The 27228-nt window shown below is 33.9% G+C and overlaps 4 protein-coding genes across 6 annotated transcripts; all 4 read right to left on the bottom strand.

The window, feature by feature from the left end:
* Positions 1 to 220: 220 nt before the first annotated feature.
* Positions 221 to 2928, bottom strand: LOC145579763 (actin-related protein 2/3 complex subunit 3-like). 2 transcript variants are annotated; one of them, XM_081637004.1, is made up of 5 exons: positions 2846 to 2928; positions 2642 to 2725; positions 1886 to 1994; positions 1507 to 1776; positions 221 to 698 (listed from the first exon to the last, which is right to left on the bottom strand). In XM_081637004.1, the coding sequence occupies exons 2-5, from the start codon at positions 2642 to 2644 to the stop codon at positions 556 to 558; spliced, it is 525 nt and encodes a 174-aa protein (XP_081493130.1). In that variant the 5' UTR covers positions 2645 to 2725; positions 2846 to 2928; the 3' UTR covers positions 221 to 555. The 2 variants fall into 2 exon arrangements, with proteins under 2 accessions (XP_081493130.1, XP_081493131.1); XM_081637005.1 differs by having other exon boundaries at positions 2642 to 2691; positions 2846 to 2924.
* A 789-nt stretch (positions 2929 to 3717) lies between these two features.
* On the bottom strand, positions 3718 to 9907 carry LOC145578461 (ATP-dependent Clp protease ATP-binding subunit ClpA homolog, chloroplastic-like). The gene is made up of 10 exons (XM_081635772.1): positions 9768 to 9907; positions 8744 to 9371; positions 8407 to 8521; position 8352; positions 8186 to 8299; positions 7840 to 8025; positions 6774 to 7207; positions 6054 to 6129; positions 5888 to 5977; positions 3718 to 5089 (listed from the first exon to the last, which is right to left on the bottom strand). Exons 2-10 carry the CDS (start codon positions 9342 to 9344, stop codon positions 3899 to 3901), a joined length of 2808 nt encoding a protein of 935 aa, XP_081491898.1. The 5' UTR covers positions 9345 to 9371; positions 9768 to 9907; the 3' UTR covers positions 3718 to 3898.
* Positions 9908 to 12863: 2956 nt separating this feature from the next.
* Positions 12864 to 17038, bottom strand: LOC145578460 (monogalactosyldiacylglycerol synthase 2, chloroplastic-like). Its single transcript, XM_081635771.1, has 8 exons — positions 16449 to 17038; positions 15446 to 15618; positions 14756 to 14917; positions 14519 to 14660; positions 14153 to 14377; positions 14001 to 14063; positions 13828 to 13902; positions 12864 to 13565 (listed from the first exon to the last, which is right to left on the bottom strand). The coding sequence occupies exons 1-8, from the start codon at positions 16755 to 16757 to the stop codon at positions 13305 to 13307; spliced, it is 1410 nt and encodes a 469-aa protein (XP_081491897.1). The 5' UTR covers positions 16758 to 17038; the 3' UTR covers positions 12864 to 13304.
* A 3950-nt stretch (positions 17039 to 20988) lies between these two features.
* On the bottom strand, positions 20989 to 26814 carry LOC145578459 (uncharacterized). Of its 2 annotated transcripts, none has more exons than XM_081635769.1 (4): positions 26413 to 26814; positions 24457 to 24500; positions 23157 to 23463; positions 20989 to 21860 (listed from the first exon to the last, which is right to left on the bottom strand). In XM_081635769.1, the coding sequence occupies exons 1-4, from the start codon at positions 26471 to 26473 to the stop codon at positions 21556 to 21558; spliced, it is 717 nt and encodes a 238-aa protein (XP_081491895.1). In that variant the 5' UTR covers positions 26474 to 26814; the 3' UTR covers positions 20989 to 21555. The 2 variants fall into 2 exon arrangements, with proteins under 2 accessions (XP_081491895.1, XP_081491896.1); XM_081635770.1 differs by having other exon boundaries at positions 23157 to 23460.
* Between the last annotated feature and the right edge of the window lie 414 nt (positions 26815 to 27228).

Here is a 27228-nt window from a genome sequence, read left to right as displayed (position 1 = left end):
GTAGACTCATTTTTGCTCGTTTTACCCTATGTGCATAAAAAAAATAGCTCGCAAACTTAGCATTACAATATACTTGTAGTACCATACACGACAACACAATCTTTAGTAGATTACACCATTTTATAATTTTATCTATCCTGAAATGTTGAAATTTTTGATACTATAGTAAACTGTAAACCACAATACAGCATGTTTAACATATAACACCATGAGCCATGACCAGAATAAGTGATGACATTAATTTCTTCAAATTCAGATTTTTTTGTAACATTTACAATAAGATATTATATGTTTAACAGGTTTCTGTACTATGATTAGTAGATTCCTACAAGACACTAATCAGCTAATCATCAATTTCATTGCCTACTTGAAAGAAGTCCAAGGTATTACAGGAGATAATAGACGAGGGAGCTCTATGGGCACGTGAAGCAGACACATACAATGAGTTTCTTCTACATCCTCTTCATCACACCAGGACATATTTCGCATCTTCTTGTTGCAACTGGATGCTGCTCTCATTCTTGTTTCTTTCTGACACTTCGAGCATGCAGCTGATCAAAGTGCGATGATGTTCACGAATTTCCTCTTAGCAAATGCCAACCACCATTTGTTTGGTGTTCCATTAGGTCGATAAGCAACACCCAGTAGTCTCCCACTCGTCTCTTCTCTTATCTGCTTCAGGTAATTTCTGAATAACACTGTTAAGGGGTGGGAAAAAGGTTGAGTTGCTCAATGTCATGAAATGGCGGGAAACTGGACATCAGTTCAACATGATATTTCAAGGATGATATCTGAGGAATAGAGCAGCAGTAATACACTATATAACCCAGACTCTTCTTTTCACGGACTCAAACACCCCATGTCAGATCCTCGACACTCTGATATGGGTGAGGAACAGAGGATACATGACAAGTCATTTTGGACCAAAATGAAAGGAAATAATTTTAGCATGACTGTAGGATATAAACATTTTTGATACCATAGTACCATACCAATATTACCAATACCCAAGTCTGAGTAAGTTAGGTGATACATTACAAGTTGATATTGTTTTATTGACAATCTCCAGTGCTGTTAGAACATAAAATGCCTACTTCATGACATCTGATAACAAAATGATGAAGCAAATCAGAGGTAAAGCCTATATAGAGTTTCATGTACAATTAATCAGGTCATTCTCCGGTTGAAGACAACATAAGCACTAAATTCTGAAATTGGACCTCAACAAATGCCTTTTGGATTATTGAAGCTGACAAAAAGGGCTCTGTATCCTAAAATTTTACACAAGTGCATTTTGGGCTGTCAAGAATGAAGTTAATATGGCACTAAACCTGGAACTTGTCCTTCAAACATGCATTTCCAAAGGGAAAATTATATTGTCCTAAATTCAATTTGTAATGCTGCAATCGTGTAGGAAACAAATGGTTCACATAAGCAGATTACACAACGAAAGATGCAAGTTTACATGTATTGTATAATAACCATAGAAGGGTAAAGAAAATTTACGTGCTTCCTGCTGCGATTTAGGAGGTGTAAATAAACCAGGGAAAGGAAACCCAGACTCTCCAGGGACGGGAACATCCTCAAGACCCAAGTTTATGATTGCCTTGGTACCTTCAGCCAATGTTCTGCATCCCTCGAGCCTCTTCAATGCAATGTTGATATAGTAAGTTAAGTAGATAAGCAGCTTATCAGCAGAGCTCTTTATGTCAAAATTCCTAAAGAAGACATTAGCACGGAAAAAGGTAATTGCTTCATCAACAATATCAGTGCTTTCTGCACAAGTTTGCACAACACACATTGATCAATAACAGGAGAAAATAGTTTGTAGTATTCATTTACGGAGTACATGAAATGGGTTCAAAGGAATGGTGATTAACCTAACCTTGATCAGAAATTGGTGCAGGACCCTTGATATGGCTTTTTAAAGCAAGTAGTGGACAACCACAAGCTTTCGTTACGCCTTCCTCATCAACAAAACTAGAGTGGTAAACCTATGATCATAGCCACAACTTATTAATTCTGCTAGCATCAAAAGCTTGGAAACAAATCAATTCGAAGTCCAAACTACAATGAATTTGCCTTTAAACCCTTGATTGTATTCTAAAGATTAGAAAAACCCAACTCCAAAACTACGTTCCACAAACTCAACTACATAATGTACATGTCTAGGTGTTCAAATCAAGCATTTTCCAAAGATCTTGCTGTTCACCAACACGAATGTTTCAAAGTGTATCGAGTATCCAACATGAATACTTAAGGTGAAACAGAAAAAGCACATAACATTGTATTATAATTTTAGATTTCAACATAAAAATCATATCAAATACGTGAATACCATAGAAAATTTAAGATTTTGACATAAAAATCATATCAAATACTTGAATACCATCATCAGAACAGAAAAATTCAGTTGGAAAATTCATGTATTATGTAGCTAAAGAAAGCACATTTACATAAAACTCCCTGATCAAAAGCAATCCCAGAAGTCAAAATTGTATAAATGCTTCAATTTCATTCAAATAACATCATAAATTGTATAAACAAGAAAATTCCCATCATTAACTAAATCCAATGTCATACAAATTTGATTGAACAAAAATAAACTCAAGTAAATAAAAGGGTGTTATTTTTTTCTCACCATAATGAGCTTCAGACCTCAATGTTGCAGAAATTTAGCCTTGCAAAGATCTGGGCACAACAGATTTTAATCACAAATTTGATTCTACAAACATCAAATCAAAGATATTTCAAACAATGGAAACATGAAATGTTAACATTTATATAAAATTAACAAGAAATTTAAAATTAACAAGAAATTTAAGGAAAGATGAGAACATTTTACCCGAATTAAAACTTAGAATTATATTGAGGTTTTTGAGTTCTTCCTTTTTTCCCACTGATGAGAGCTGATTTCATCGATTTCAGCGATTGTTAGGTAGTTGAGTTTTTTAGTGCTAGTTATACGACGTCGTTTAGGAGGACCACATATTATTTTCATTTTATTACTATGGTTAGATGATTCGTTTAATTAATACGCTTGAACATGAAAAATTAAAAACATAACAAGACTCGAACACGTTCAAATCGAACATAAAAAGGCTCGAATATGTTTATTTGTTCAAAACAAAACTATTAGGGAGTGTTTGGTATGAAAATTTGTAATGTAGGAAACATAAACAAATAAGTGTTCCGTTTCTATTAGTTTGATATGAGTTACAAGTAACAAATACCGTTTTCAAAGGGTAACAAAATCCCCCAAATTGTTACCCTTATCCAACTAGTGGAAATAAAATGTGTTTCCCTCCTCAATCATAAACTCCTCAATTTGTTTCCATTTCATAAAGATACCAAACATATATCAAAAGTAACGTGTATCATTACCCTTTCCCTTACTTATATAAATTCTTTCCATTCCATTTACAGAATTTATACCAAACGCCCCCTTACATTCAATTTTAATACTTCGTAATAAGGTCGCTAAGTTCATTAGAAGTGTTAATTTTTGAAACTAATACCAATGTCACATACATAAGCTTTGCCTCAATATAACATGACATGAATATATGAGTTCGTTGATGAGCTCGATTACTATAAAATTCATTCGAAAAAAGAGAAAGAAACTCGATCAAACGAGCCAAGCCCGAGCTCAAACATATGAAGTACTAATTATATGAACAAAATTTCAAGCTCAAATTGAAGTTTGGATATTTGAAATAATGGTGAAGAGATAACTACCTAGTAAAAACTACTATACGAATGAGACAATTCTGTTTGCACCAAATGTTAACCGAATAAAAGAATAACTAGATGAGAGAAATTCAAGGGAAGATGAAATACAATCAATATGCCTAAATCAAAGTAGAAAGATGTCGAATTTCACCTATACTTCTAAACTTCACATAGGAAGTAACTCAGGAATAAAGTCAGTACTGCTGCTACTGCTACTACTGCTGCTGTTACTATTGAGCACGACGACATGTCCACTCGAATCAATATCCAGAATAACTGAATCACCTTCTTGGATTTCACTTGCAAGCATCTTCTCAGCCATGCTATCCTCCAAGAGACTCATGATAGCTCTTCTCAGCGGCCTTGCTCCATAACTAGGATTATAGCCATCCTCCACCACTCTATCTTTGAATCTCTCAGTCACTTGAATATCGATGCCTTTAATTTGTAGCCGTTTGGAAACTTCCTTCAGCATGATTTCTGCAATCTCCTTGACTTCCAACTTTGTAAGCTGCCTGAACACAATCATATCGTCTAACCTATTCAAAAACTCCGGCTTAAAGTACTGCTTAAGCTCCTCGACCACCAAAGTCTTTATCCTGTTATAACTGCTATCGTGTTCGTCGTATGTCAGATCAAATCCCATACTGCGGCCACCTTTCTCAATTACACTGCTTCCAACATTTGAGGTCATAATCATGAGAGTATTTTTAAAGTTCACCGTCTTCCCTTTACTATCAGTTAATCGCCCGTCCTCTAAGATTTGCAACATCATGTTAAACACATCAGGATGTGCCTTTTCAATTTCATCGAAGAGCACCAATGTGTAAGGGCGACGCCTCACAGCCTCAGTAAGTTGCCCACCCTCGGAGTAACCCACATAACCTGGGGGTGAACCGATCAACTTAGAAACCGTGTGTCTCTCCATGAACTCACTCATATCAAGGCGGACCATGGCTTCTTCAGAACCGAAGTAGTAAGCAGCTAAAGCTTTTGCAAGTTCTGACTTTCCTACACCAGTTGGACCAGAAAAGATGAAGCTGGCAATTGGACGATCAGGATCCTTTAGGCCAACGCGAGAACGACGAATAGCACGGCTGATGGCTTTGACAGCTTCGTCTTGACCTATTACACGACCATGGAGATTGTCTTCCATTTTGAGAAGACGGCTTGATTCGTCAGCTGAAACTTTCTGAACTGGTATACCTGTCCAAGAGAAAACAATTTCCCTAATCTCTGCGTCTGTCACAACTGCTCCAACGTAGTCCATATTTGCCTCTTTCTGTTCCTTGTCTTGGCTTATGAGTGCAGATATTTGTACCTTCAGTTCTAGTTCTTGGTCACGTAGCTCACCAGCCTGCATATGGCAGTTTGTAAAACTGTTTAGCAAGAACACCACATATCACTGGCAAAGCATGAAAAGTCAGGCATTTTGCAGCACTATGTACTGAGAGAGAGGAAGTGTCTACAACACAAAGCCTCAAAGAAATAGACCTGCCCACAGAAGAAGGAAGCTTCATACAGTTCATAGTCAACCATAGCAGACAGACAAATAAACCTGACAACAACTCACCTGACCCGACCCAAACCCAACATAAACTGATTTGAATAAAAGGCCACTAAATGTCAGATCGAGAATGAAATTCACCTAAAAACTGAGATCGACCAACCCGACCTAAAAATAGCAGAATTTTGTTCTTAACCAAATAACCAGAACGCTACCTTCTAGAGAAGTGACTATGTTTAGAATAGAAGGATTAGTAGGTAATTAGGAGAGTAATTCAGATAGTAGATGAATTTATAAGCCTCCTTGGTCATTCTGAAATTCCAAGCAATATTATACTGAGGTTTCTGTATCCATCTTTTTAGATCCATACAGTATGCATAATTCTTGTATCTCAGGGTTAAGGACACCATTAAAATGGTTTAAAGACAAGGTCATATAAGCAGTGGAACTTGTACAGACATGAGTTCATGAAAACAAAATTTTGAAAGGACAGAAGCAAATTCTTGAATTTAAATCATAACTCTCTGGCGACCATTATAAAGAGCACACAGATTTACTCATCTTAGGGATCATGAAAGTGTGACACAGGTGCTACAATTTACAAGAATGAATAAAAAGGAGTATATCTCAGTAAACAAAACTCTTTACCTTCTCAAAATCTTGGTTGCGGACAGCAGTATCTTTCTCATTTACAATCTGAGTGACCTGTTTCTCAAGTTCTCTTACTCCTTCAGGAAACTGGAAGATGGGAGAAACAATTAAGGCCCCAACATATAAGTTTCAATCCCAAAACTTTGGAAGTATAAATTCATACCTCAGCATGGCGCAACCGCACATGAGCACCAGCTTCATCAATAAGATCGATAGCTTTATCAGGAAGAAACCTATCACTGTGGAATATACAGATACATCAGAACAAATTATAAATGACTACGGCATTAGAAAGGAAAAGAGCAGAAATATAAGAAGAAATGTATCTTATAAAAGTTTATTGTCAAACATGAAACTTTATTTGTCTTCCTTTTCCTCCTGAGAGTTGGGAGGGCTATGAAAGAAAGAAGTAACAAAGCTCCATACACTGTGGACTGTAGGAAAGGAAAACCAATATCAGTATGGTTTCACTGATCTTCATGAGTGAGCCTAAGTAAAAAGTGGATCATATTTCTCAAGACGAGTCTTAAAGTATAAAGGTTGCTTCATACCAACTAGCTATTGTGGGTAAACAAAGAAGATTCCAGAGATGGGGCAGATTGCCAACCTATGAAAGAAAGAACTGTTTAATCTGAAGCAAAATGGAATGAAAGTGAATTATTATTACACAGCTATGAGTAGTTTATGAGTAAGCAACCTACCCTTCCACCCCATAGATAAAAAGCATATGTAACCTGATTACTTGACAAAGTGGTATAGTAACTACGCATCAACTGGCTAACACTTGTTTTCAGAACATTGATCGTCTACAAGACAATCTGTAAGAGATGGATGATAGGCAAATTTGTAAGGAGCTGAGCAAAAATAAGGAACGAATACATGCCTGATGTACCGGGATGACAGTTCTGCTGCCGCAATTAATGCTTCGTCTGTATAGGAGAGCTTGTGGTGAATCTCATATCGCTCACGGAGCCCTCTGAGGATCTGTATTGCTTCATCTACTGTGGGCTCAGGCACTTCAACAGGCTGAAATCTTCTCTCTAATGCTGGGTCCTTCTCAATGTGTTGCCTGTATTCATCAAGCGTTGTGGCCCCAATGCACTGTAATTCACCCCTTGCAAGAGCTGGTTTTAACATGTTAGCAGCATCTATTGCTCCTTCTGCTGCCCCAGCCCCAACCAAAGTATGCACTTCATCGATAAAAAGAATTAGGTTATCTGATTCTTTGACTTCTTCCATTATCTTTTGCAGTCTACTCTCAAACTCTCCACGATATTTAGTTCCAGAAACAAGACGACTCAAATCAAGAGTAATAACCTGAAAGCAAAAAATGAGTTATAACCTGAAAGCAAAAGATGAGTCCTAAACGTCTATAACTGGGATGATCACTTGCAGATTCAATTCAAAGAGTGGACCCTGTAAGAAGCAATTTTAATTTTCATAGTAGTATGTTGCAAAGCAATATCAGCCCATGCTATGATAGAATAGGATAAATTCAAATACAGGTTGTTGAGTTGAATAATACAAGAAAAATTATTGCACACTGAATAGCTCCTTAATCTATGTGATTTTGCTGCAATATAAAGTGGATTGCTCACCAAAATTCTCTGAGCACATTAAACAAACAAGCATGGAGTATTCACTATATATCTCTTGGAATTCTTGTTCTTTTTTCATAGACATCCTCTCTAAAAGGGTAGACAGGAGCAGGTATGCCCCCATCTTCTCTATTAGCTTATACGGTTGAAAAGCAAGAATAAATATAATTGCACTATCTTTTCAATGTATAAGCTATCCACAAACAGTATTAATGCGTACAACTATTAAGAGTGACTTGCTATTGTAAAAGACTTGGTAGATTATAAATATACATGAAAATATTAAAATTGGAACATCACTTTAAACGTGCTCACTACTTTTAAAGGTTGTTCACAATATGCAATACATACCTGCTTTCCCTCGAGTGTTTCTGGAACATCACCAAGAGAAATTTTCAGAGCCAGACCTTCTGCGATAGCTGTTTTACCAACTCCTGGTTCTCCAACGAGGCACGGGTTATTTTTTGTACGACGACTCAATATTTGGATGACACGATCGATTTGTTTTTGCCTTCCAACTACAGGATCTAATTTTCCCTTTACAAATAGAAGAGATTCAGTTAAAAAACAATGTACATACTACATAAAGATATAGTAGTATATTAATTCAGTTTCTGATAGTCATCAATAAGTGTTCCAGTACATATTTCCAGCCACCAAAGAATAAAAGAGAAAGGTCTACAAGGGTTGTGCATACCTCTTCTGCCACCTTTGTTAAATTTGTGCCATATTCTTCCAATGTGAGCATACCAGCACCTGATTTTCCACCTGCCTGGACAGGCTCCTTTTCCTCATCCATCATGCTTATAATCTAGTTACAACATGGAAAATGTCACTCACATGAACAGAAAGCTTATGAAAACTCTTTACACACACAAATTAATCACCATAGATATAAAAAATTTACAATTACTAAACTGTTTGCGGATTTCTTTTGCATCAACACTTAGATTATCAAGGACGCGGGCAGCTATACCCTCACCTTCACTAAGCAATCCCAACAGCAAGTGTTCCGCACCAATATAATGTTGACCTTCAGCATACAAAAAAAAAAAACACACAAATGAATCTCGACCTTTGAGGCACACTAATGAACCTCCCCAAGCTTAGAGGCAGAACTTTAACTTCGGATGTATACCAAATACTTGAGAGACTGCTATACAATAAGTGTATGCAAAATGCAATATCATATAACAACCAATTTTCTCCTAGGAACTACAGCTTCAATAAACAACTATCAATAGCAAAGTCTTACCAAATTTTCGTGCCTCTTCCAACGATAACTCCAAGACATGCTTAGCACGAGGACTAAACGGAATTTCAATGGGAACAAATGCACCACCTCTTCCAACGAGCTTCTCAACTTCCAAACGCGCAATTTTCAAGGTAATACCCGCGGATTTCAGAACCTTAGCAGCAATGCTGGACCCTTCACCAACAAGTCCCAACAAGATTTGCTCAGTGCCAACAACATTATGACTTAATCGCCTCGTTTCCTCTTGAGCAACCAGTACAACTTTAATCGCCTTGTCAGTAAAACGATCAAACACCGCAGTAATAACACTCCTCCTTGGTTTCTCTCTACGAACCAACACAGCATCTTTCATCTTAGACTCAAACCCTACAGTCCTAGAGCTTCCCATAAACCCAAAGTCTACACTTCTAGAGCTTCCCAAAAACGGGGTACTCACTCGTAGCTTAAGTAAAGCTTGAGTTCTTAATCTAGGGTATTGAATAGGTGCTGTCATTCTAACAGATGGATTCATCATCCTGTTACCCAGAATTTTCTCATTTCTTCTTTGATGGTTTAATGAAACGGGTATCTTAAGCAAGTGAGGTGCAGAAATAGTAGCCATTCTTTTAATCTGAATTCAACAAGAATTCTGCATTCAGTACAATTTATCAACCAAGATAAGCACAATCATCAGATAAATTCAACAGTTTAACACTTGAACCAATAAAATTGATTAAAGAAAAACGCACTCGTTCATTATCATTTCATTCAATTATACTACATACAATCCAACCCAATACTAAAAATGGCAACATCATCATAATAATCTTAAAGAAGAGTATAACTCTAAAACCCATCAAGATTATCATCCAAAAAATTCAAACAATTAAGTTAACACTAATTACTATTGAATACTGATTAACCCATTAATCTAAACCCCAGCAAACACATAAAATTTGCTAATAAACCCAGTAATTACAACAACAACAACAAAAACAACAACAACAACAAACACCCAGAAAATTAACGAAAGATAGAAGATTACTGTTTAATAAAGATGGGAATTGCCGGCAGAAGAGATGCTAAACGCAGGAACCAAGACTCTGAAAGTAGAGAGGTGAAAGAGAAAATTGGTAATTAACCCAGTATTATTATTATTTTTTTTTTTGAAAGATTTAAGGTTGAAGTTAGAGATTTAAGGGCCCATTAATGAGCTTTTTGGCCAAGTTTCTACCTGAAGCCCGCAAATTCGACTAGGATTGGTATACAACAAACAACAAGATTTTGAGGTGGGGTTGCATTTTTTTAGCCTCTTTTTTTTTTTTTGTCACATTTTATTTTTAATTGGAGAATTCTTTTTGTAGTACTATGGGCTATGGCAAAATCCAATCTTGTGATTGTTTCCACGTATGGAGTACTCTGGTGTTTTATTTGTGGGCGATTTTTTATACTATATCCGTTTTATATTATTTGCAACACTTTGATATTTTTCCTCTCTACTTTATATCAAATCGTTGCAAATAATATAAAACGGAGGTAGTATTACGTTCATTTGTAAAGAATGTTTTGCTCAATTTTTATTTTGCATACGCATTTGAAATCATTAATATATTCACTTTAATTCACGTTTTATGTGATTATGTTATTTTTTTTATTGATCGGTTCAAACTATGTCAAAGCTCATAAAGTTTGACTAAAAATAATGGGGTATGTATAAAAGAGAGTGTATATATATAAGGAAATTGTGTTTTCTAGTCCTCTAATAGATGATATATTTTTCTACTCGTTATTTGGTGTAGAGCTTGTTCACATTTACTGAACTGAGCTGAATTGAACTGAACTGAATATTTTATGAGAGAAGGAAATTAGGAGCTGAACTGAACTGATTGGAGCTAACTGAAATAAACTGAACTGAACTGATTAGAGCTGAACTGAACTAAATGGAACTGAAATTAAGCTGAAGTGAACAGGCCCGTAGTTTTTGAAACAATATTTTTTTTTTTTTTTTGTTAAATTGCATTATATTTACAACTCGTACTTAAGCAATAGTTAATCTCTATCGCTCTCCCTATCACATTTTGGATCACCGGTTTTAATATTTCTCTCTCTTTTTATTTTTCTTTGTGCATTCTCTCTTTTAATCTTTCTACATGTTGCACCTATAAATAGCTATAATGATATCTTATGGTAATATTACTCGTAAATGATAAGTGGCTACGGAACCATAAAATAAATTTGATTATGTGTGAAAAGTTAATAAGCTCATCAGATTCACATAATGATAAAACATACTTATATAGCAACAACTACAATCTAAGTAAAGGATAGTTGTTAATTTAACTTTAAAATCATAAAGGTATGTTGTATTATTCACCTTATTTTCACTTATTTTATCTTATATCTAAATTTATCTGAACTTATTTAACTTTATTAAAAACTTATTTTAACTATATTTTGTACTTGAGTAACCTTTATCAGAACGTATTTTTCCCAAACTAAACTTATTTGAGCTTATATCTGAATTTATCTTATGAACTAATTAAATCTTGAATAAGTGGAAATTAAGTGAGCAAAACAGGCCCTTATCAATGTCTTTATTTTAACTACTATCTTTCAAATAAGCAAAAGAATATTTGCAAACGAATAATCTAGTCTCCATCATTTTCGATCTCTATTCATTTTTTATATGTGCCATTCAATTTGTTGTACATAGTTTATACAACCCTTAGTTCATAATAACTTATGATCTAAGTAATCATCACCAATAATCATAATATATTATTCGTCATTAATCTTGAGTATTTTGATAGATACTTGTAGTTTTGCTAAGCTAGCCACTTCAGTGATTAAAATATCCCGATTTATAGTTTCAAATAAGAGGGTTAGTCCAAAAATTCCAAGTCGGCACTAGATTGTTTTATGCTAAACAAGTCATACAATTTGCTACTTGGATGCTTCAAAAATTTGCTACTTGGAGCCCACAAATTGAAGGCAATTGATTTTCTCCCTTTACATTCTGTCTCATGCACAAACGTTCAAGAAGACACCACAAACATTGATTTATCATCTGTCACTATCATTATTTGAGTAGTTCTTATTATTACGTTCTTTTTATTGCATTTGATTTTCGCCAAAAGTAAGCCCTTGCAAATTAAATGCAAATATATCTCAACAAAAATCCTGAATAAACCCTGCAATTATTCTACGCAATATCTGCTTTCGATATTATGGTAGTTTTGCTCTACTTTTTATAAGAAATGTTATGATTAAAATGCTAGATAGTCATAAGTAGGCATATTAACTTTTTAGTGATAACAAACAAGAGCTGATTTGTCATAAATTTTGAATTTAATAGCTTTATGGAAAATATATAGATAAATATCTTATGGCGTACCCAAATTGAATCATCAACTACGGAGACACGAAATACTATATATGTAAAGGTGGTGGTTAGACCTAACAAAATTAACTTGCATATGAATTTCCCACTCATATCCTCTAATCCAATTCATATTATATCCGAAAGTATGTAGTTTAATTTAGATCAAAATCAAAAGTTAATATAACTGATATTGGTTATTTTAACATTATTAGCAAAACTGTATATTTAAATTTATAGGATTAAACACAAATAAACCCGAATTGACATATGACTCAAGTGGCAAACCTAATTTATTCATCAATCAAATATGACTGACCGAGGTGTTGATAAAATGGCAAGTTTACCAATTTAAGTGTACCATTTTGCTTAAAGAACGAACGTGAGAGCCAGAACTCTTTCTAAGACAACTTCAACTACTTTTGCTTAATTAGACAAAAATTCATGCATTAAAACTTATTCTATTTTCAGATGAACACCCTTTCATAATATAAGGTAATGAGAGTAACTTCTAATTGTAACTTTCAAGACAATCTTGCTTTAGCAAAATATAATTCATGTCATTATCAATCATATATATATGTCAAGACCACTAATGTATTTATGTTGCCTTAGATTAGAAGCAATGTCTATAATAAACATTCAAGGAAAGCAACTTTGATATCATAACTTCGATTACCAAAATTAAAAACATAATATTTCCGTCTCATTTTATTTGTCACGAACCATTATTTTGACACATATTCATGAAAACAAAAAAAAAGGAGAAATAAACAATGAGGTTAATATAGCCCAAGCTTCAATTCAGTACAATATACTCTCTTAAATTACTTGTACAAAATCCAAAATAACTAGAAAAATCAACATACAAATTGATGAAAAAGAAAAATAAATAACTGCCCATTTCACAATCCATTTTTTACTAAAACAACCTATAATCTTCAACCATTTAGGACATTAAGACTTTTATGCTTAATTAGAATCAGATTTTCTCTAACTAATCTTAATGAAATTCGATAATCTTTTTTTTGTTTCTTTCTTTTTTCAATTTTTTTTTTTTTTCACAGATTGATCGATTTTGAGGGCCAAAAGAATACAAAAAAAACTAGCTGTACAAGGGACTTCTTCCTACCAAAAAACAAATAATTGAACCATTTAAATCTAATAGATGATAATAATGATGATTAACACACTAAAATGAAATTAAATTAGACTTGTAAATGAGGAAGTCAGCATGTAAGGCAAGTTAGCTAACGGCCCTCGTTGGTCGGCTAGTTCATGTAGATCCCTAACAATCTCAAACACGGCCTCTGGTTTCGCCAACTTCAGGGCATTTTCCGACATCTTCTTAAGCTCATCGCGCTTGGTACTAAACCATTCTGCGACTATTCTTGCTGTTTCTTTAGGACTACGCGTGAATACACCTGCACCAGTCTCTACTACATACGGTACATTGCCTTTCTCCTGAAGTTAAAAAAAAAAAGAAAAAAGGGGGGCTAGATGTTAGCATTGAGCTATGAAAATCATGCAAAAGATTATAAGAGATTAAGATCTTTTTCTTTGTTTGGATGATTGGTGCATATAATGTTAAAACTTTGTATGGAATTTCGAGGTTTTAAGCCTATTGTATAAGGGTTTTCCTCGTTTAGGTTTGGGGTCGTGTCAGTTTTTGACAGGTCTACATGAACGAACAATTAATGAGATGTAAGCCAATGTATAAACTCACTTGTCCGGGAATGTAATCATTAAGAATGATTGGAAGACCCCTGATCATTGCCTCTGCAATCGTCCCTGGTCCTGCCTGTTAAAATCCGAAACCATTCAACTTAAGTCCGATTTTAGGCTTAAGAGCACAAGCAGGGGAAAATTGTTAAGAGTAATAGATGTTTTAAGGTTTACCTTTGTTATAATGCAATCACAAGCTCCCATCCACTTCTCCATCTGTTTCTCAAACCCTCTAACCTATAAATCAAAATGCGTTGTTATTCGACAAAACAAGTTATATTGTTAAGGTTAAGGTAGATTATATTGTTAAGGATAAGGCAAGTTACCTTGACCGGGATTTTCCATTCCAACGATTCAAGAGTAGAAGCTAAGGATCTATTACGGCCACATATAATGATCAATTGACCAATGGGTTTCCCAAGCTGTTTATCGAACAAGGACTCTCCAAGAGCCTTGGCAGTCTTTTGTACAGGTCCCATCCCTTCACCGCCTCCCATTAGTAAAACCGCGGGCAAATTTGGGTCCATCTCAAGCTCTACTCTCAAGTCATCCTGCAAGCAGAAGTTGTGTTAGTAACTGTTAAGCCTAGATCTTCATATAAACAAACACACACAACAAATTCGGAATTTCTTTAGCACAAGCACAATGCTGCCGCTCAGTGATATCATCAAATATGTGCTCAGACTGCTCACCTTTGAGAGAATAGCACGAGCAAAAGAAGGCCTAACAGGCAAACCAAAAACTCGGATTTGAGAGTCATCAAGGCCGTCTAATGAAGCCCTCTTTGCAACCTCCTCTGAGGGACAGTAGCATCTATTGACACCAGGATGAAACCTGAGAAATTAAATTGTTTCTGAATGTTAAAACCAATCTAAAGCAAAGGCAAGTAAGTTCTGATTTTCGAGTGATCAATGCTGATTGCCACTTACCAAGTTCGATGACAAGAGTTGAGATCAGTGATAACAGTTACAAAGATCACTTTCTTCTGAAGTCCTTGCCATTTCAAAACCCACAAGGGAATATGTTGCATAAGAGGATGAACACTAATTATAATATCCGGCTTGTATTCCATTAAACCAGCCTCCACTTCCCTTCATCCACACAAAAAATTTCCATCATTAACCATTTATACACCGTGTATTAGTAATTATTCAAGGAAGTCTATTCACAACTTTAGTTATCCACTTAACATAGGGCAAAATGCCCCTTAAACGAGCAAATCGTAGCTAGTGATAGTTCACCCCTAATAGTTGACTAATTGTAAGCCAATAAATAGGGCTCTTTCTAAAAGAAGAGTATGATTACCAACATGTAGTATTAGTCATTTCTTATAATAAGCATTATGAACTAGTAACAACCATGATTAAAATTATCAATTATTTCAATGGAAAAGGTCACATGCATGTCATAAATCATTTGGAAAAATCGATCATGATCACAATAATAAAGCTTCTATACTTTATACCTAATCTCTTTTTTTTAAGGAGCTAAAAAGCAGTATACACAAATTCGAAAGACATAACTGATAGATTCTTCAAAGGATTGATAATTTCGCGGAGAAGGTAATCTCCCATTTTAACAAGAAATTGAACACATCGTATAAGCAAAGACTAACATACTTAGCATAGAAGGCGGCGATTGCAGCAAGGTACATGGAGTGAATCCATTTAGGTGAAGTACTGTGAAATGCAAGGTTCCATAGTTGAACATGCTTCACCATGAACTTGTACTGTCTTTCCATGTCATTCAATGGCCATCCAGTATATTCTTTCCATACATCCTTTATAATTATCTGGAATTACAGTGTGACAACCATGTAATACAGATTTTATTTTTGAAAAAAAAAAAAGATTTAGACAGCAAGATTAAAAATAAAGTAGGGTTGTTTTTTTTTTTTTGTTTTTTTTTTTTTTTTTTTCTCTTTGTTTAGGGTATTGGACAACTTCATAGAAATTTCTCTCTTACAACATTTATGAAAATAACAAATAAAGGAAGGTTCATTTAGAAAGTACAACCAAAAAGTACCAACAAATTTAAAAAGTAAAAAGGCCAAAATATTTGTAGGAAATAATCACAAGTCAGGTAATTTACAACAACTGTTATAAAATTCACTTCCTCTTTTTTTTTTTTTTTTTTCTTTTTTTTTTCTTTTTTTTTTTTTTTTTTCCACATTAGATTCATAAATCTTACTAGGATCAAATTGTGATACATCTCCACAATCTAAAGCAAAATCAGAATTGTAAATTTGTAACTCTTAAAATAGCAAAATTTACCTCTATCAATTATGAATTTAACAAATTTGAAGCTTACAAATATCATTTGACTTCATAAGTAAAATTCAAGTAAGAGAATCAACCAAATGACAGCACAAAAACCCCAGAACCCACCCACAACATTCAAGGGAACACAGAACAACCCAGAAATTTTATAAGAAACCCAGAAAACCCCAGAAAATGTCAGAGAAACTCATAAAATCCAGCTGAAAAATCAACCAAATGACAGCACAAAAATCCCAAAAAAAATCAAGAAAAAAATCCCAGGAAAACTTAAGAGGAACAAAGAAAAACCAGAACATTTAAGAAACCCCATTAAAAATCAAAATCAAAATCCAGAAAAACTCACATTATATTCATCACCAAACTCTAATTTAAAAGTATCTCTAATAGCTTCAGCAGAAGCCCTGTGGCCCCCACCAGTATCACTCATCAAGATCAACACATTCTTTGTGCGATGAGCTCCAATTTGAATCATCTCCATTGTTGAACCATCTTCATCTTCTTCCATTTCATCAATATCCATTGAAGAAGATGAAGAAATCACAGAAGAAGGGTAAAAAGATGAACACCTTTTTTTACTGTAATAACCTCCAACTTTTGAAAATACAGAGCTCAATGAAGATGATCTTTTTGGTGAAATTACAGACATCACCATGTCAGAAATTAAGTATACCCAAACAAAGAACAATAATTTCTCACAACTTAACTTTATCCAACGGTCGAATTTATTCCGACCGCCGGAAAATGGGAGTAAAAAAGATGAAATCTTGAAAAAAATTTGATCAAAATTTTGAATTTTGAGCAACACCCAACGTTTAAAATTTTATAAATTTTGTGGGTTTTTGAAGGGTAGTAAAAAAGATTTGTTCTTGGTCCAAATTTGTTTTTTTGGGCGATTGAATGGTAGAAAGGGTGAGTTATTTTTAAGGGTGAGTTTGATGCTTGGAATTATTCCAAGAATTTTTATTTTTATAAAGTTGGAATGTTCTGATAAGTAGATTCGGATCTCCTATTGGCCCATAAACAAACAATAGCCAAGTGTACTTTTATTTAAAAAAAAAAAAAAGGAAAAAAAAAACATTTTCTATTTATTACTCATAATATTTCTTTTTTTTTTTTTTTTTTTTTGTCCTAGAAAATATTTTATGGGGCCAGAACCTTAACTGTGTAAATTTTGGTGCGAATAATATGAAGTTTATTCTTTGGTAAGTTTACAAATTGTTTAAGAGATACCAATAGTCCAATAGTATCGCCAACTTTGCCAAGTGGAAATCTTGTTGTTAATTTGTCACTCAATTATTGATCTCGGGTGCTTTAGAAGGAAATTATTGTGTATGCCCCTCAATTCTTATGCTAAATATCCGTTTGTCCATTAGGTTCTTGGGTGAAATATAAGCTAATTTTTGTTGTTCACTTGCTATTATGTTTTCGAGTGATTTTAAAGGTAATTTTTGTTGTTTGCTTGTTATTATGTTCTCGAGTAAAAAAATAAATACGTATATGTGTACATGTGAAAACACCTAAAAATTAGAGGTATTTCAATACTTTGTTCTTGTGGTACTTTTGTATTATCTATATAATTATATTCATCTCTAATGTGATTGGTCCGATAGGAAAAATATAAAATGTGAGTACAAAGATCAAAATTGAAATAATTATTTATATTTATAATATTATATAATAATAAAAGTCTTAATTTTATTGAATTTGAAATTGAAGCATTGGTTTCTCTTAAAATGGTGGAGTAAATACAAATAAATTATTCCCTCCGTTTCAATTTGTTAGTCTCATATACTATTTTGGGCGTTTCAAAAGATCTACCCATATTGAATCTATTCCACTTTTAACTTAGTTTTTAATTTCAATTTTATACATATTTAATTCTGATTGGTTAAATTAATTGATTGTGAATTAATGACATGACTCTAAGTAAAGAAATTATTCCATTGAATTATGCAATTATGTTTGATGGTTTTCTAAAAAAATCAAAAAAAATTAAATAAGGCAAAACTATTTATGAATTGTTTTTTACTTTAATGTTAGATTCCAAATATTCTTCTTTTCTTATTTTATGTAATTGATTCCATATAGGACTATCATATTGAAACGGAGGGAGTAGTTTGAAAAAGGCAATATCCTATATGCATACTTTAGAGTTTCATATAAAAAGCTAAAAATTGAATAATTGAGAAAAATTAAACATTAATTATACCGTTTACGCATATCTTTGTCATAAATTTCCAAAGGACTTACCATTATAGAAAATGCATTTGACTACTTGATGTTTATGAGCTGCTTATTGCATTACTCAATCGTTGTTTTAATGATCTTTGAGGGTAAAGATTTATCCAAAATGCAATTTCATATTCTAATGACTATTCAAATCCAATATGTCTACACATAAAAACTGTCATTTTCAGAATATGAAAGAAACTTAAATTAGTGATGTCAAAGCTCAACTATAAAGATATTCACCCTTAAATCATATCAAGAACTCCTGAAATTATTCTAAAAGTTATCATTTTCAATTTATTGTACTTGTCAAAATGTTGAGGACGATAACCGGGTATGGCAACATTTTTAAGTTGTTAATTAAGAGTACATTAGTGTTCTCTAATTATATTTATTAGCCCGTCCTTAATTAAATTGGAAGCTTTCTAATTAATTTTTTTTAATACTTTTATTACTCTGTAATAAATAACAAAAGATAAAGAGAAATCGCATTAATAACCTGATCTGAATAAATAGGAGTCGGAAAATTTGTACGAGTATATGGTATTTTTACGTCTCTTGTACGAAGTACGGAGTATGAAATTACAAAATGATGGTGTACAATATTTTTTAATTGTCCTAGACAAGTTGTTTGGCTAACGTCATATAGAATATCTTATGCTAAATTTTGTCATTAAGTGCATCACATTCAACAACTGTACTTGCTCAAATCAGTAGCTCAATGAGAAAACGACTTAAGCGTGTTTAAATATTGCGAGTTACGTAGTATAACTATAAGGATATTTTGCTAAATTTTGATACTAGGATTTATATTTTTAAGAAATGCTTGAATTTAAAAGGAAAAACAATTGACTTTATTGTTAATGTCATATGATTATTGATTAATAAATTTTATATGTTTTTTCCCAAAAGATACAGTAATATATTGACTAATACGGAGTATATTATGAAGTATATGATGGTCATGACTCAAATTTAGAAGGCCATATAAGCATTGCACCAATATATATAGCTAAAGCCGTGTATGTATATTTAACCATAAAACACACATTTCTTTGCCATATAATATTCGTAATGTTGTGTTTTATTGATCATGTAAAATATATGAATAGACAATCAAGGTATAATTTATAGCGGCAAATATAAGTTTATCTGTCAGATAAACAAATTTTTGTTAATCAGGTGGCATTTCTGTAAATATATTGAAAAAGCATGGTCATTTATTCAGTACTTTTGGTGAGCGGTCCAATTACTGTTTACAACTTGCATTTACGGTTTAGTGAGGAAATTACACATGTACCCCTCAACTAGTACATGAAAAGACGCATGTATCCCTCCATTGGTATTTGCAAAGACGATTATACCCCCAAATAAACAAATTTTGTTTATATGGGGAATTAGCTGGGCACAACTCAATTTATAGTATTCGTAAAGTCGAAATATTACTTAATTGCTTATCATAGCAAAGAGGGTTGAATATAAGTATATAAGTTAGTTAGGGTGAGTGGTTTAATTTAGAGTTAAGAGTTGGGCGTGAGACCAAGATTAGACTGGTGTTGGCTGGATTTCTTCATAAGAAATTATCAATTATTATTTAATTATATTCATATAAGTCGTAATATTTATTTATTTATTATAAGAAATGGCAGTTATTAGTTAATGTAGGCTCCCATGTTATCAATCATCATCACTATCAGCCAGCTCAATAACGGCTATCGATCTTTCTATTATACTGCCTTTTCAATTTGATGTTACTCCTCTTGACCTTTTGTGTATGTTTACTACTTTGTCATTATATATATACTCAGTACAATATACTTCGTATATACAGCGTTACATATATTGCATGGTTGTATATTGTTACATTTATTATAAGAAATGGCAGTTATTAGTAGTATATGGTTATTTCTTTGGTTGCATAGATTCACTTAAACGTTTACGTTTACGATTTATTATTTATGATGTCATATTAAAAGTGAGCACTCTAATCGTAAAATTTTACTTCATATTTTAAGAAATAAATACAACAATTAAATATACTGCGTTACATATATTGCATGGTTGTATGGAGTAAGGAAAAGAGTCAAATTAGGTTTGTATAGGAGTGTTGGTATAACTACTAATGAGAGAACAAGTATCACAAATAAAAATAAAATGTAGGTAGAAATAAGTTTAATATGAGGTTGAAAAAGGGAGGTAGGAGTGCTAGCTAAATGTTACAAGTAGTTCTTCAAATAGCTTGAAAGTTATAATTTAACGAAATGACCAAAAGAATTAATGTATTACCAATTGTTCCAAGTCTCTAAATAACTCCCAATAAGGCAACGAACATTTTATGTCTCGATTTGTAGGAACAAGCACACACGCGCGTATACATTGCTAATAGTACGTATGTTAAGTATGTAGGAGTATGTGATTTATTTGGTCGTTAGGAAGGTTAGCTAAAGAAGTAAAATCGTCAAAAACCAGTTCCAAGTCCAAGATCCAACTAATATTCAACTTCATGGGCACGTTGAAAGGTAAGTCCAAGTTTATTGAATTATTTATAATAACATGCACATTAATGCAACACTGACCCTCCATGGCTTAGGTGGCAAAGGATACTCTATCTAAAGTCCTAGGTCATGGGTTCAAGGGTTGGTGGAGAGAGAGAGAAAATATGGGATTGATAATTCAAAGAGGTATTTCAAAATATCTCCTTTTCTAAGTTTATTAGAACACAGTTCCCTTTTTAGTTCCTGTATAAGTTTGGTTAAGAAGTTTAAATTTTCTCGATGTAGTCTTGAGTCAGTTGAGAGCTAATCTCCTTTTTAGACCGTTGTTAGAAGAAAAAAAAAAAAAAAAAAAAAAAAAATTGCAGTTCCATTTAGTGATTATAACATAGACAAATCTTATCGTAAATTCCATTGCAAAGTCCTCCGTAAATAATAACGTATCCAAAAAAACTATTCGAAAATAAGATGAGCCGGTATTATATTCGAAGTAAGGATTCTGCCATTAGATATTACATATAACAGCACCTAAACATAGCAATTTTCGCTTCCTATTCTGCAACAAGCTCTATTGAAATAAAAGCCTACGACTAAGGGGTCAGGTAACAGTATTCTAAGCCGTTGAGTAAACAGCCGCCATTCACAAACCCATAACCTTGCAAGTTAAGTGCATTACATCTATCTACATATGATGCTTAATGTTAACAAACCCGGAAATTTTTCCCTGATTCAAGTAACTTCGGCCTTTGGGGCAAAACCTGAGCATATTGGACAAGGAGGGTCTCTTTTATCCTCAAGGCATGTTCTCTGCTCTAAGCAATCAGCATGAAAAATATGCCCACAAGCTAAAATTGCAACAATTGATAGCTCTTCCGAGGCAGTGGTTCCAAATTGATGAGGCTTCCGTCTGAATGATTTCTGGCATAACCCACAAGCCTTCTTCACTCCTTCGGATGAAAGTGCATGAATGACCGAGCTGCTCGACCTAATTCTTTCTGGCCGCCAGAAGGCCCTTTCCCTAAACTCTGTAAAATCTTCATTTAAAATGAACAAATAAAAAAAGTAAGAATTTGTGTTCAGCAATGGAGAAAATTGGCTAAGCACAATAACACATTTAGTAACAGCTAAGAAAATGTAGCACAATAACAGGTAGAAAGCTTGATCGTATTATAAAAGACCAAACTGCTTTCGCTAATATCAGCAACTAAAGTTTAGGGTTAAATATTTGTTCAATAGTAGAGCAGATCTATGGGATCTAAAAATGACCTCTAAATTACAAATAGCTCCAGAAAGCTTAAGCTTCTAAACACACATATCTCTCCTTTGTCTCATTATCAACTTTTTGACTATGCATATATGCACTTGTAGCGATCATCAATATTAATAAACCCAACTCATTAGTCTAGTAACAAGGCCATCTTAAAACTTGCATGTCGTCATGTATCTTTTCCCCACTTCACCAAGGCATTAGTCTAGTATCTAGGCCATCTTGAAACTTGCATGTCGTCATGTATCTTTTCCCCCTTCACCAAGGCATTGAAATAAACAGTAGATTTAAAGATAACGATCTCCTTCAACAAATCTCCCGTATTTCGGATTATACCTGTGCCTTCAAGTATCATAGCCAATAAGGTTTTAACTTTAGTACTTTAACACTGACATACTGGGAATATTAGGTCCCGAGGTCAAATACATTTCTGATGTTGTATTGGAGGTGTGATGTTTTACTAGCCATAAAATTCCAGTGAGCCACCCCCAAAACAAAGTTCAGAAATGAGACAGATAATACTCATAATAGTGCACTGATCTTCCCAATCTGACACTCCCTACTTATGTAACACGGGTACTTCACTTGATAGTTGTCCCTGTACCCAATAAGCTCTAGTATGGGCGATATACAATTACTTTACTCAATACTGTGCTGCCTTAGGTACCCACTGTTTTATAATTTTTAGAATTGCAGTTTTCCATCCCATTCCCCTTTGACCCAACCCCAACTTGGTGCAACTGTTTCCCCACAACATGTAGCATCTTTTCATGGGATGAGCATTTCAGAATAAACCTCAAAAGTGCAACATAGCCTATTCCCTGGATCTAACAAAGAACTTGTATCTTGCTAAAAGTAGCCAGGAAATTGCATGCTAAACATGAATGAGGAACAAGGAATCAAGCATTCAAGCCCCTTGAAATGTAATGCGCGTACTCATAATATGACTTATAACACCAGCATCTAGTCCTCATAAATCCATGCTATATTCTTTACCTCTTCCAAGAATTACAGATCATAAGAAAGAGATGGCATGAGATAAAAGAAGAGGAGAGAAGGAAACCTGCATAATGTCCAAAATCAGAATTGTATTTACTACCCAGCTTAAAACATAATTGCTCATCGTGAAATGGGCCACCCTTGGCGTAAGAAGCCGAAGGCTTATGGTAATTGGATGAGTTTCGACGAGAATACTGGTTTCCATAGTGGTGACGTGAGCGCTTCAACAACATTGAGCGGCTCAGATTGTGATGATGATGTTGACCAAGGGCAAGTTGAGAGATTGGTTGCTTTCCATGACCATCCATAATTTCCTTAACAGAAGAATGAGGCTTGAACATACCACTGTTTTCTGGATCAGAGGCGTTCTGCTACACAAGTAAACAACAGAAGCCCTTCGATCAGGAAGAAACAATAAAAGAGTTGTAGCACAGTAACTTGAAAGCATAAAATAAACAAAAGCTCACTTCAAATCAAATTCCGGGGTTCACAAATGAAAATGCATGCAGTTAGTGGAAATTTTCCAATAAAACATCTACATGTAACATTAACCATCTACTATAGACCCTGCCGGGCGACAAGATCTGAATATGCAGCTTCAGTATTTCCCTATTCCCTGACACAAACTAGTGAGAGGAGACTATCTCTGAAAAGTCCACTAGGGAACATATTAAAGAAGAAAACAGTAAAAATAGGGTAGACAAACATTTTCCGCACAATATAAAGGAAAAGATACTGATACACAAACATAAAAGCATTAATGATAATGAAGAGATAGAGATATAAGGTAGAGCCGTAGAGATAGTAGTAATGGCACTACGGCAGTAATACAACTAATGCCAAAAGACACAAACAAGAAAGGGGAAAAGGTGAAAAACCTAGGGAATGGTTTTTTTTAGACAATGGAAACTCTGCTTTAGCAATGGATTTTGGGCCTTTATTTTCTATCTTTAACCTGTTCTGAACATGGATGAAATAAATAAGAGTGTAGTACAGAGATTGGGTGGTTAAAAGGGTCTCAGCCTACAGTGATCTGAACTTTCTTCCAAGATGTGAACAGCAACTGTTACCAGGTTTAAATTATGCCTATATTTGATACATCCAAAGAATTGAATATAAGTATGCCTATGTTTGATATTGCTGGAAGACCTTCGAAATTTCTTATACGTCTCGATTAGCTTGTGTTACCAACCTCCTAACTAGATTTGTTTTATTAGTTTAGCAGCTTTGGGAGCTTTATCAGTAGCATAGTAGCATTGTAAAATGCCAGCAGATTTAATAACCAAAGATGAATAACATAATACAGTAGTAAAAATCAGTACTAGTAGAATAATAGCAATAGCAATTCTAGGGAGAAAACAAACCTCCCCAAGTGTCAGATCCCTTCCTGTTGAACATGGCATGGAATCTGTAATATAAGAATCAAGAAGTTAAGATGACCATTTGTAACACAACCAAAAGCAATTTATCTTAATGTGAGCTCCCCATCCAAAGTGCTTGTCAAGGTTTGTCAAGTGATTAATTCAGTGAGAATGATTATTATAATATTTAGCATCGGAGAAACATAGGGATATGGTGTACTATATATATTAGTACTCAACATGCATTGGAAGGTCTATTTCAGAATTCAGCAGATAATATCACGTTTTTATCTAAACCTAGTGTCAGTGAAACTATAACAAAAAGACTAGAGAAAATCTCAGAGTTTCCCAGCACTAAAACAACCGTCCAACTGAGGCTTCCAAGAGCATAAGACCTCCAAAGCTAAAAAAAGTACCAAAGCATGCCCGAAAAAAACCTAATTCTACAGATTCATCTTCTTCATCATTAATTGTGATGAAGGAACTTTAGCCTTAATTATAATAATTGGCCTACTTTTATGGCTATCCAAGTCCACTGCTATCACCCTTGCCTGAAAATCCTAAAAAATTGACAATACTGTTCCAATCTGGAATACGGTGCTAAAGCTAACACATGCATGTGTCTAAAAAGTAAAAACCCAAATCAGTATATCTCCTTAAAGTTTGGCATTCTTTGGCACAGGAATCCTGCAGTTCATATCATTGTCCTATAATCATAATAATTTGAGAAAACGTAGCTTCAAACTGAATTAGGGCAATAGGCACCAATGTCAAACACAGGCAGGTGTGATTAGAGGCCCAACTTCGTCAAGTTTCTTATACTTTGACAGTTCAAAATGTCTAGGATAACATCATTTACAACCATGTCCGATAATACTGACTATCCTATAATCATAATAATTTGAGAAAATGTAGCTTCAAACTGAATTAGGGCAATAGGCACCAATGTCTAACACAGGCAGGTGTGATTAAAGGCCCAACTTTGTCAAGTTTCTCATACTTTGACAGTTCACAATGTCTAGGATAACACCACTTACAACTATGTCCGATAATACTGGCCAGCTGACAAAGTGTATCTTCAATTTGGACAAGAGCATCAATGTCCAATACAAGCACATGTCTCAAAATCTAACATGGCCAGTTTCCACAAAATTTGATCTTCATAAATGTGTCTATGATTCATGATGCTCATACACATGTCCCGATGAATATCCAAGTATCCAACTAAATGCAGCTCCAATTCGAGCACCAAAGCACAACATAGGCGCCACATGTTTCTAGGGATCCAACACTGCCCATTTTCTAAAATTTGTCCAAAATTGACATATTGATTAGTCATATTCATACCTCATTACCTCATGTTCCACAGTATTTGACTATTAAATAAAGTAAAACTACGATATGGCATTTCACCAATTGACATCATAGAATTCTTCAAAATAACTTCTTTTGAACTTAAATAACTTATTTAACCAGCTAAAAACAGATCCAAAGCTATCACCCCTTCATAAGCTCTACCTCTACTGGATGCTAATTTTTGTATCCAACTTAAACTCAATTCTTAGAAAACAACTTAAACTCAATTCTTAGAAAACAAGATCGAAACTTTAATCAAACAAATCTCATCAAAAAGCAAACAAATTAAATCACAGGAATATATACCATCTAAATGATCAATTTTAGCAGAATAAAAGTACAAAATCACACTGAAAGCACACACATTTTTTACCTAAATTCAAGAAATTTACAAAAAAATCTCAAAATCTAATCAAAACCCATGATCCTTATTACTTACCATCAAATTATTAGATGGGTAGGCCATAATTTTCCACATTTTCACATTTCAATCAAACCCCATCACTAAATTACATGAACTAGCAAAATCCCACCAAAAACACTTGCATAATTTGAAATTTTAACCAAAAAAAAAGTTTAAAAAAAAATAGAGAAAGGGAAAACCTGAAGGAGAAGGATGATGGTAAAGAGCAGCGGATGATCCTGTTCGCTTTCTTTTCCCCATAATTAACCGATAATTTTGGATTATTTAAAAATTTTAGCGGCTGAAAATGGGTGATTTTTCCAATTAATCCCAAAAAAAAATTACGGAGTACTATTTTGTTGCTCTAATTTTCTCAAAGGCTCGCTAGATTTTGGGTCGAAGAAAATAGAGGAAATGTAGAAAAAGGGAAGAAATAGCGGAGAAAGAGAGAAAGATGATGTAAAATTATGATCAACAATTTCTTCAATTGTTCAAGGGAAGTCAATTGAAGACACGTGTTGTTTTATCTTTATGTTGGGAATCTCATAGCTTCTTCCAGATAGTTTGCTTTGCTTTGATATTTTTCACGATCAATGTTTCTCAATCTAAAATATCTAATGGAGTATAACACTTTAAATTGAAGACTCGGAGTTCGTTTACTCTCTATATTTGAATATAGGGTCTATTCTTATTTACTGAACTAAACTGATTGAACCTGAACTAAATTAAACTGAATATTTTATGAGAGAAAGAAATTAGGAACTGAACTGATTGGAGCTGAAAAGAACAGGCCCTAAGTCCTAAGTGCATCATTTTGGTTGACACGCAGATCATGTATGTATAACCTTAACCATTTAATTATTTATCAGCAAAATTAATAATGGGTTGATATTATTTTAAAAGGGTAAGAAAATATAAAAAGGATTAGAAACCCTCCTTACAAGGGGCAATCTTAAAACATCCGAGGAAAGACTGGGGTACAAAGCTAAAGAGGAACAAATAGAAATATATCAAAT

Source organism: Chenopodium album, chromosome 14 (assembly GCF_948465745.1).
Source record: "Chenopodium album chromosome 14, dcCheAlbu1.1, whole genome shotgun sequence".
Classification (NCBI taxonomy): domain Eukaryota; kingdom Viridiplantae; phylum Streptophyta; class Magnoliopsida; order Caryophyllales; family Amaranthaceae; genus Chenopodium; species Chenopodium album.
The sequence above is the reverse complement of the archived record's forward strand: the minus strand, read 5'-3'. Positions and strand labels throughout refer to the sequence as shown.